This window comes from Penaeus chinensis, chromosome 31 (assembly GCF_019202785.1).
Source record: "Penaeus chinensis breed Huanghai No. 1 chromosome 31, ASM1920278v2, whole genome shotgun sequence".
Lineage (NCBI taxonomy): Eukaryota > Metazoa > Arthropoda > Malacostraca > Decapoda > Penaeidae > Penaeus > Penaeus chinensis.
This window is the reverse complement of record NC_061849.1, coordinates 24,468,824-24,478,823: the sequence shown is the minus strand read 5'-3', so window position 1 is coordinate 24,478,823 and position 10,000 is coordinate 24,468,824. Positions and strand designations below refer to the sequence as shown.

Below are 10,000 nucleotides of genomic sequence, written 5' to 3'. Positions count from 1 at the left end.
TGTAACATTTTCTACACCTTGGTAACATTCTTCTATAGTTGAAGTTGCTGGTTCTGATTATTTTTTTTTCCGTATATGAGGCTTTCATAACATTCGTTATATCAGAAGTTATAGGACCAGCATATTTTTCAAAATCATTTTTCTAGATCTGAAGTGGCTCCAGTGGCTTTTCCTAAATCTGAAGTTGTGGCCAGAGTAATTTTTAATAGTCCCGAAGCTGTGATTTCAGTGGCATCTTCAAAAATCTTCTTCAGCAGCTTTTCCAAGTTTAGAGGTTGAAGCTTCAATGACCTTTTGAACAGCTATGGATTCCAGCTTCAGCTTCTAGATCACGAGTTTTCAGTTCATTACCTTTTAATAGTTTGATGACGAAGTGATATTATCTAGGTCCGAATTTGTGTGATTAGTAACTGTTTCTTGGTCTGAAAGTGAAATATCAGTAAAGTTTTCTATATAGAAGAATGAGGCTTTAGTAGTTTTATCTATGCCTGACATGGATACTGAAACCTGTACGTCCTTAGTAAGTTTTTTCTGAACCAAAAGTTGTTGCTACACTTGTTTTTTGCAGATTTTTGGTTTCAGTGTTTTTTCTCAAAGCCAGGGCTTGTGGCTTCTTCAAACTTTGTGTCTGTTGTGGATTCGACATTTTTTTTATATATCTGAAGTGGATTTATGAAGTCTTTCTCTAGCTGAAGCGGCCGCAGTAAGGTTTTTTTCCATTTGAAGGTGTAGCTTCTGAAACGTCTTCAATTAGATCTGAAGTTTGTACCTCAGTAACTTCCTCTTTTGAAACATCAGGAATTCCTTCTATAAATTCTTTGAAAGTGAGGGTCCCATGGATCAAAGTGTTTTCTTTTTCTTTCTTGAAAAGCGACTTCTGTAAAGTTTTCTTGATCTAAAACTGTGGCTTTAGTAAAATTATCCTGAAGTAAGGTTTCAGTTTCTTCACGAAATGTTTCAGTAACTTCTTTCCTGTTGTCAGTAAGGTCACTCGTGGAGGAAATTGTTCCATTTCGAATCCCCGGCGATGTACTTTCCGGTTCTGTAGTTCTTGGCAAATTCTTGGACTGAGTAGTTGCATCATCAGCCACCCTGTTTGGAAAAGTTTTATCATTCGTTACAGTTGAAAAGGCTCAGTCTGGAACTTCATCTGAAATGGGAGTTATAGTAACAGCATCTTTCTCTGAATGCAAAGTTTCTAACATTACTGTATTGTCTTTGAGTGTTTTTTGGGTTACAAAGGAAGTTGCGCTTTGAACATCCTCAGTAGTATTCAACTGAGGAATCTGCACTGTCATATTGTTCACTTCTGCAGTATTGTTCAAGGGAATCACAATTGTGGCATTGCTCACTTCTGCTGTAGTGTTCAGCAAAGGAGTCACCATCGTGGTATTGTTTATTGGTGTGGTAGTGTTCAAAGCATGAAGTTCCTCTGAGAGACTTAAAATAGGTAACCCACCTACAGCACTTACCAAAAGAGGGTTAGTTGTCAGGTTCACAGACGGAGGACTTTCTGCCGTGGTGTTCAGGAATGGGGGATTCATGGCTGTTGCATTCTGAAAGGAAAGCTTCGCTGTGGTAGTGTTCGCCAGAGGAGTCATGTCATCGGTATTGTTCACACTCTTCACTGTGGTATTGTTCAGCAAAGGCGTCACGACTGTGGTGGTGTTCTGTCCGTTGGTTTCATTCAGCAGAGGAGTCATCACTGTTGGGGCAGTCTGGTCTGATGTATTGATCAGGTCAGGAGTCACCGCCGTGGTACTGTTCTGGTCCATCGTATGGTTCAAGTGATTCAACGGGGATGAACTACTCTGTTCTGTGATATTATTTGAGGAGGGAGGTACCAGCGTGGTAGCATTCAGAAAAGGAGTCATGGCTGTCGTAGCGTTCACTCTTGTGGTACTATTCAGCGAAGTAGTCACCACCATGGTATTGTTCAGCAGAGGAACCACTGTGGCACTGTTCAGAGGAGTCATCCCTGTAGCGGCATTGTCCATTGAATGAGTCGTCAAATGATTCTCTTTTGTGGTACTGTTTGTCAAAGAAGTCACCATCGCGGTTTCATTTAGCGGAGGAGTCACCGCTGTGGTGTTGACCGGTGAAGTAGTTATATTGTCCGTTTTTGCAGTATTGTTCTGCAAAGGAATCGCTGTCGTATTGTTCAAAACTATGGCGTTGTCCAGCAAAGGAGTCGTCACTGTCGTATTGTTCAAAACTGTGGCATTGTTCAGCGAGGGAGTCACTGTCGTATTGTTCAAAACTGTGGCATTGTTCAGCGAGGGAGTCACTGTCGTATTGTTCAAAACTGTGGCATTGTTCAGCGAGGGAGTCACTGTCGTATTGTTCAAAACTGTGGCATTGTTCAGCGAGGGAGTCACTGTCGTATTGTTCAAAACTGTGGCGTTGTTCATCAAAGGATTCACTGTCGTATTGTTCAAAACTGTGGTGTTGTTCAGCATAGGAGTCTCTGTCGTATTGTTCAAAACTGAGGCGTTGTTCAGCAAAGGAGTCACTGTCGTATTGTTCAAAACTGTGGCGTTGTTCAGCAAAGGAGTCTCTGTCGTATTGTTCAAAACTGTGGTGTTGTTCAGCATAGGAGTCACTGTCGTATTGTTCAAAACTGTGGCGTTGTTCAGCAAAGAAGTCTCTGTCGTATTGTTCAAAACTGTGGCGTTGTTCAGCAAAGTAGTCGTCATTGTCGTATTGTTCAAAACTGTGGCGTTGTTCAGCAAAGGAGTCTCTGTCGTATTGTTCAAAACTGTGGCGTTGTTCAGCAAAGGAGTCTCTGTCGTATTGTTCAAAACTGTGGCGTTGTTCAGCAAAGGAGTCTCTGTCGTATTGTTCAAAACTGTGGCGTTGTTCAGCAAAGGAGTCTCTGTCGTATTGTTCAAAACTGTGGCGTTGTTCAGCAAAGAAGTCTCTGTCGTATTGTTTAAAACTGTGGCGTTGTTCAGCAAAGGAGTCTCTGTCGTATTGTTCAGAACTGTGGCGTTGTTCAGGAAAAAAGGCTCTGTCGTATTGTTCAAAACTGTGGCGTTGTTCAGCAAAGGAGTCTCTGTCGTATTGTTCACAACTGTGGCGTTGTTCAGCAAAGGAGTCATTGTCGTATTGTTCAAAACTGTGGCATTGTTCAGCAAGGGAGTCAGTGTCGTATTGTTCAAAACTGTGGAGTTGTTCAGCAAAGGAGTCTCTGTCGTATTGTTAAAAAATGTGGCGTTGTTCAGCAAAGGAGTCTCTGTCGTATTGTTCAAAACTGTGGCGTTGTTAAGCAAAGGAATCTCTGTCGTATTGTTCAAAACTGTGGCATTGTTCAGCAAAGGAGTCACTGTCGTATTGTTCAAAACTGTGGCGTTGTTCAGCAAAGGAGTCTCTGTCGTATTGCTCAAAACTGTGGCATTGTTCAGCAAGGGAGTCACTGTCGTATTGTTCAAAACTGTGGCGTTGTTCAGCAAAGGAGTCACTGTCGTATTGTTCAAAACTGTGGCGTTGTTCAGCAAAGGAGTCTCTGTCGTATTGTTCAAAACTGTGGCGTTGTTCAGCAAAGGAGTTTCTGTCGTATTGTTCAAAACGGTGGCGTTGTTCAGCAAAGGAGTCTCTGTCGTATTGTTCAAAACTGTGGCATTGTTCAGCAAGGGAGTCACTGTCGTATTGTTCAAAACTGTGGCGTTGTTCAGCAAAGGAGTCACTGTCGTATTGTTCAAAACTGTGGCGTTGTTCAGCAAAGGAGTCTCTGTCGTATTGTTCAAAACTGTGGCGTTGTTCAGCAAAGGAATCACTGTCGTATTGTTCAAAACTGTGGCGTTGTTCAGCAAAGGAATCTCTGTCGTATTGTTCAAAACTGTGGCGTTGTTCAGCAAAGGAATCTCTGTCGTATTGTTCAAAACTGTGGCGTTGTTCAGCAAAGGAGTCTCTGTCGTATTGTTCAAAACTGCGGCGTTGTTCAGCAAAGGAGTCACTGTCGTATTGTTCAAAACTGTGGCATTGTTCAGCAAAGGAGTCACTGTCGTATTGTTCAAAACTGTGGCGTTGTTCAGCAAAGGAGTCACTGTCGTATTGTTCAAAACTGTGGCGTTGTTCAGCAAAGGAGTCGTCACTGTCGTATTGTTCAAAACTGTGGCATTGTTCAGCAAAGGAGTCACTGTCGTATTGTTCAAAACTGTGGCGTTGTTCAGGAAAAAAGGCTCTGTCGTATTGTTCAAAACTGTGGCGTTGTTCAGCGAAGGAGTCACTGTCGTATTGTTCAAAACTGTGGCGTTGTTCAGCAAAGGAGTCACTGTAGTATTGTTCAAAACTGTGGCGTTGTTCAGCAAAGGAGTCTCTGTCGTATTGTTCAAAACTGTGGCATTGTTCAGCAAAGGAGTCACTGTCATATTGTTCAAAACTGTGGCGTTGTTCAGCAAAGGAGTCTCTGTCGTATTGTTCAAAACTGTGGCGTTGTTCAGCAAAGTAGTCTCTGTCGTATTGTTCAAAACAGCGGTATTGTTCAGCAAAGGAGTCACTGTAGTCGCCACTGTGGTATTGCTCGGCAAAGCAGTCATCAATATCGTACTATTTTCTGTAGTATTGTTCAACAGAGGACTTACCAATGTGGTATCATTCAACAAAGGAGCCACCATTGTTGTATTGTTCAGCAATGGAGTCGTTACAGACGTTTTGTTCACTGTGAGACTCACACCTATTGTACTATTCGCAAAGGGAGGCTTCACTGTCGTATTGTTTAAAACTGTGGCGTTGTTCAGCAAAGGAGTCGTCACTGTCGTATTGTTCACAACTGTGGCATTGTTCAGCAAAGGAGTCACTGTCGTATTGTTCAAAACTGTGGCGTTGTTCAACAAAGGAGTCTCTGTCGTATTGTTCAAAACTGTGGCGTTGTTCAGCAAAGGAGTCACTGTCGTATTGTTCAAAACTGTGGCATTGTTCAGCAAAGGAGTCTCTGTCGTATTGTTCAAAACTGTGGCATTGTTCAGCAAAGGAGTCTCTGTCGTATTGTTCAAAACTGTGGCGTTGTTCAGCAAAGGAGTCTCTGTCGTATTGTTCAAGACTGTGGCGTTGTTCAGCAAAGGAGTTACTGTCGTATTGTTTAAAACTGTGGCATTGTTCAGCAAAGGAGTCTCTGTCGTATTGTTCAAAACTGTGGTGTTGTTCAGCAAAGGAGTCTCTGTCGTATTGTTTAAAACTGTGGCGTTGTTCAGCAAATGATTCGTCACTGTCGTATTGTTCAAAACTGTGGCGTTGTTCAGCAAAGGAGTCACTGTCGAATTCTTCAACACTGCGGTGTTATTTAGCAAAGGATTCGCCACTGTAGTATTGTTCAGCCAAGCACTTGACACTGTGGTATTATCCATTACCAATGCTGTATTCATCAGCAAAGTAGTCGCCACTGTGGTATTGTTCGGCAAAGCAGTCATCAATATCGTACTATTTTCTGTAGTATTGTTCAGCAGAGGACTTACCAATGTGGTATCGTTCAACAAAGGAGCCACCATTGTTGTATTGTTCAGCAATGGAGTCGTTACAGACGTTTTGTTCACTGTGAGACTCACACCTATAGTACTATTCGCAAAGGGAGGCTTCACTGTAACGTTGAAAGTAGACTCCGCTGTCATATTATTTAGCGCTGTGTTCGTACTATTGTTTAGTACGGGAGTCCCCACAGTAGTGTTTTCCGTCGGAGTTCCGTTCAGGCGCAGAGGAGTCCCTGTGGTAACTAGGACAGGGTGTTTATTCGTGGTTGTATTCGGAAAAGGGGTCTTCGTTGTGTTCATAGATGGAAGGTCGTCGGTGGTCTTATTTGATAATTGCTCCGTTGTTCTGTTAAAAGACAGGGAAGAGTTCAGTGTTGACTCAGTTGGAGAGGTAGTTGTAACGTTTAGGCTGCCATTGGTGTTACCAATCGAAGTGAGAATTACCGCATTAGTTACGTTATTCATGACAGGTGTTACTCCGTCTTGCCCTTCGTTCGTCTCGTTCCATACATTCTTGCAGATTATTCCCCCGTCTTTGACCATCTCCAGGAACTTATCTGCCGTCTCTTGCAGGAATTTCATCAGCCTGTCGCCCGCCTCTGACACGGCGTCGTTAAGTACGTCTTTGGCAATGTCAGCGATGATGTTGGCGAAGGCTTGTGTCAGATTCTCTGGGAGGTCAGATGGTCGGCCGATCTGCGAAGGCCTGGGCGTTGAAACTGCAGAAATAGTTTCGTTTGATGAATCGCTAGTTTCCATTGTTGGTTGTGTGACTGATTGATTGGTTTGGGGTGTGTGTATGGTTAAGCTTGCATTTGTGTTACCCTCATTTGAGCTTACAGATCGCATGGTTGTAGTAGCTTGCTCGGTCTCATTATTTTGCATACTAGTAGTAATAGCAGTAGTATTTCCTGTGTTGGCTGCAGTGGTTAATATGCTTGTTTCTGATACGTTACCATTTTCATTTAGATGGTGTGTGACTGAGGAATTCAACATAAGCGTCATTATTGTTTGTACTGTCGTTGAGCTTGGAGCTGATGAATGATTCGAATTAACTATAGTTTGTGTAACTGGGGAATTAGTATCTGATGTGCCGTTAGGTTGGTGTAATTTTGTCGTTGATGAAGTATTCAAAGCATCATGTGTGGTAGGTGCCTTAGTAGAAGTTGTGGGTATCACGCTTTGGGATTCTGAAATGCTATTCAGTGACGAACTAACTTCTGTGGAAGTTGACAAAACGGGCGTTGGAATGTTATTTGGAGTCACAAAGGGCACTGAGGTGTTGGCATCTGAGGTAGCCATGGTAGATGTGGGACTATTGCTAATGTTGGAGACTGTGCTTGATATATGAGTAGCTGTTGTGTTTTCGAAATTCAGGATGGAAGTACTGCCTGCTTTCGATATATTGTTGACGACCGAAGTAGACGGGATATGACTACTGGTCGTCGTTTCGGCGCCTGGCGTGGACGTCTCGCTATTGGCTGTTGTAATGCTTATGGTCTTATTGACTGCATTACTCCGATTGCTTGTAGAGGCGTTTTCGGTCGTCTTATCATTCGACATTGGGGTATTTGAAATATGGTTAGTTTTCGTGGAACTATAGGTCTTTGAGGAGGACGTGTACGGTAGGGTAGTTAACGTAATCATGTTAGGTTTTGTTTCTTCGTTACTGCTACTGATCTTGAAGGAACCGTCCATCTTTTCACTAATATCTTGCAGCTGATTCCCAATGCTGATAGAAATCCTGAGTGCCTTGAGCTGGGCTTCGGACACGACGTAGGGCAGCTCGGACCCAGTGACAAGGACGCAGCTCTGGCTCAGCATGTGGGTGACTGCTGCTACGTCGGGCAGGGCGTCGGCCACCTCGAGCGAAGACTTGGTGACGAGGAGCCAGTTCCTTCTGTTCACGGCTTCCTCGAGGGACTCTAGCTTCTCGACCGCGAAACCCACTTTGGGAGAACTCTCCGGCTCCTCTCTGGCCGCACTCAGGACTTTCTCGAGCTCCTTCAGGGTTCTCGTGGCAGAAGCGATGACTTTCTTGGAGGCTACAAGCGAACGGTACAACGGGGCGAGCTCGTGGTCACTGATGATGTTGGACTGCGTGGCGCTTTCTACTAGTTGTGCCGAGCCTTTATCTTGAAATGAAAAAAGGCATTGTCAAGACCGAATAAGATAAAACTATTTGAAGCAAACGTGCCTCGCGCAGACAATGGACACGCATGTGAGCGCACACAAAAACAAACACACAAACTTTTATTTTCCTTTCCACAAAACGCACCCAATAATTATCCAACACAATGACTGGAAAACCTGTAAGTTGTGCCTCAAGCACTAACTTACCTGGCAAGCAGCACATGCATCTGTCGCCGATACACCCTTCCGCGTTTACATATCCTTTGCATTTTGACACTTTGGAGACACAGTATCCGCCAGCCATCAGGCACGACTTGGTGATGTTGCAAGCAGGGGCGCAACATTTGCATTTCTTACTTTGGTTTTTGCATCCCAGTATGATCTTCCTGTCGGTCGCCTGGCAACTTTGCGAACATTTCCCTCCGTACGATTGGCATTTGAGTTGCAACGTACAAGGCGGCGCGCAACAAACGCAAGTGTTCCCTGAACATCCTTTTTCTATGATGCGTTCTCCCTTTCTGCAGGACTTGGCGCAGTAACCGTGGTATTTCCCGCATTTCTTCTTGAAATTGGCCGCACATCCTGTTGAGATGACATGAAAACTGTATACCTGTTATGTTAATAATAATAATAATAATCAACAAGTGTTTTACCCCCCCCCCCCCTCTCTCTCTCCACACACACACACACACACATACATTCACACACACACACACACACACACACGCACACACACACATACACACACATACGCACGCACGTATATAGAAATATAGTGAGGAGAGAGACACCAAAGGCCCCTTGACACCCAGTGGAGACCCGCGCCCACTCACCCGTGAGGCAGCACCCACACCCGCCGCCGACGCAGTACTTCATGAGCATCCTCGAGCAGCTCTTGGTGTCGCTCGTACAAGTCCCTCCCAAGGACGAGCACTTTTTCCCTTGTTGGCATCTCTCCGGTGTTTTTACGTCTCTCTTGCTCGCTTTGCTCTCCGCGTTTTTTTTTTTCTTCTTTTTCTTCTTCTTTTTCTCCTTCTCGTTTTCATTTTTGTTCTTTTCTTTCTCGTTTTCGTTCTTTTTCTTTTTCTTTTTCTTTTTCTTTTTCTCTTTATTATCGTTCTTCTTTTTCTCTTCATCATCTTTCTCCTTCTTTTTCTTCTTCTTCTTCTTTTTCTCTTTTACTTTGTCTTTAGTTTCTGGATTTTTCTTATTGTTACTTCCTTTGCTTGTTTGTTTTATTTTCTTCATTTCGTTGTTTTCTACATCTTTGTTTGTAGAGTTGCCTTCTTTCTTCTTCTTTTTCTTCTTCTTTTTCTTCTCTCTATTTTCTTTTGCCTGTCTTTTGATTCTTTGTTTAGTTCTACCAATTCTTGTCTCTTTCTCAGTCCCTCTTCTAGTCAAAAAATTATTTCCAATTCTTCCCACTCTTTCTTTCTTGCTTCCGTTTTCTTTGAAACTTTGAAGGGATAACTTCTCTTTTCTCGTAGGACTCGTTATACGATTGTATAAAACAGCTAAACCAACGCTCTCAGGGCTTTCTCCTTTATTCAATGTCTCTTGTTCTCCTTCTTCTTCTTCATCCACATTCATAACTTCAGGTTTTTCTTCTTCATTCTGCCTTGGTTCTTTATCCCGACCGCTTCTCTTCCGCTCGTATGCTAGAATTGTAGAAATGTTTTGGTAAGTTATAAATTGCGAAGAGATGAACAAAAAGAGATAAAAGCAATAAGGAAAGGAATAAAGAGGGAGGAAGAGAGAGAAAAAGGAGAGTGAGAGAGAGAGAGAGAGAGATAGAGAGAGAGAGAGAGAGAGAGAGAGGAAGAAAAAGAGAGTAAGAAAAACAGAAAACGAGAGAGAGAGAGAGAGTCGAGAGAGACAAAGAGGATATATCCAGTTTTACAAAACCAACAATAAAAAGCATAACTGTTATCAAACAAATCGTATCAAACTTTCATTTCAAACTCGAAGGACAGCCTCTCCATACCACGCTGCACAGGCGGGCGACAGCAGCGCCAGTTCAGAGGGCAGCGGCCGTTGGGCACACTAACGCAGTCAGCGACTCTTTCACTGTCACTTGTTACGCTGACGCAGACTCCGCCCATGCGACTGCACGCCCAGTCCTGTTCTTGGGCGTGGGCGTCGTCCTGTTGATAATTGAAAGGGAGTTCTACATTGGATAGTTTTGATAACACACCATGTCAATTTCGTTCCTTCCTCTCTCTCTTTTTCTTTCATTTCTCTCTCTCTCTCTCTCTCTCTCTCTCTCTCTCTCTTCTCTCTCTCTCTCTCTCTCTCTCTCTCTTCTCTCTCTCTCTCTCTCTCTCTCTCTCTCTCTCTCTCTTTCTCTCTCTCTCTCTCATCCCTCTCCACCTATCCATCTATCTATCCATGCATCTATCTAA

At 43.4% G+C, this 10,000-nt stretch overlaps 2 protein-coding genes across 4 annotated transcripts in view; both read right to left on the bottom strand.

Annotated features, from left to right (window-relative positions):
• The window catches only part of LOC125041951 (uncharacterized threonine-rich GPI-anchored glycoprotein PJ4664.02-like), a 9,857-nt gene extending 1,142 nt beyond the window's left edge, over positions 1-8,715 (bottom strand). The window contains exons 1-5 of one of the 2 annotated variants that reach the window (XM_047637384.1): positions 8,432-8,715; positions 7,806-8,180; positions 4,584-7,600; positions 1,473-1,556; positions 1-1,092 (exon numbers count right to left, since the gene is read on the bottom strand). The exon at positions 1-1,092 is cut by the window's left edge and continues 1,142 nt beyond it. In XM_047637384.1, coding sequence (XP_047493340.1) covers positions 1,084-1,092; positions 1,473-1,556; positions 4,584-7,600; positions 7,806-8,180; positions 8,432-8,480 — 3,534 coding nt within the window. In that variant the 5' untranslated portion in view covers positions 8,481-8,715 and the 3' untranslated portion in view covers positions 1-1,083. The remainder of the gene's footprint in view (positions 1,093-1,472; positions 1,557-4,583; positions 7,601-7,805; positions 8,181-8,431) is intronic. The other variant, XM_047637385.1, reaches the window with a different exon arrangement.
• The window catches only part of LOC125041952 (prolyl 4-hydroxylase subunit alpha-2-like), a 183,044-nt gene that overhangs the window by 103,979 nt on the left and 69,065 nt on the right, over positions 1-10,000 (bottom strand). The gene's annotated exons all lie outside the window — the stretch shown is intronic.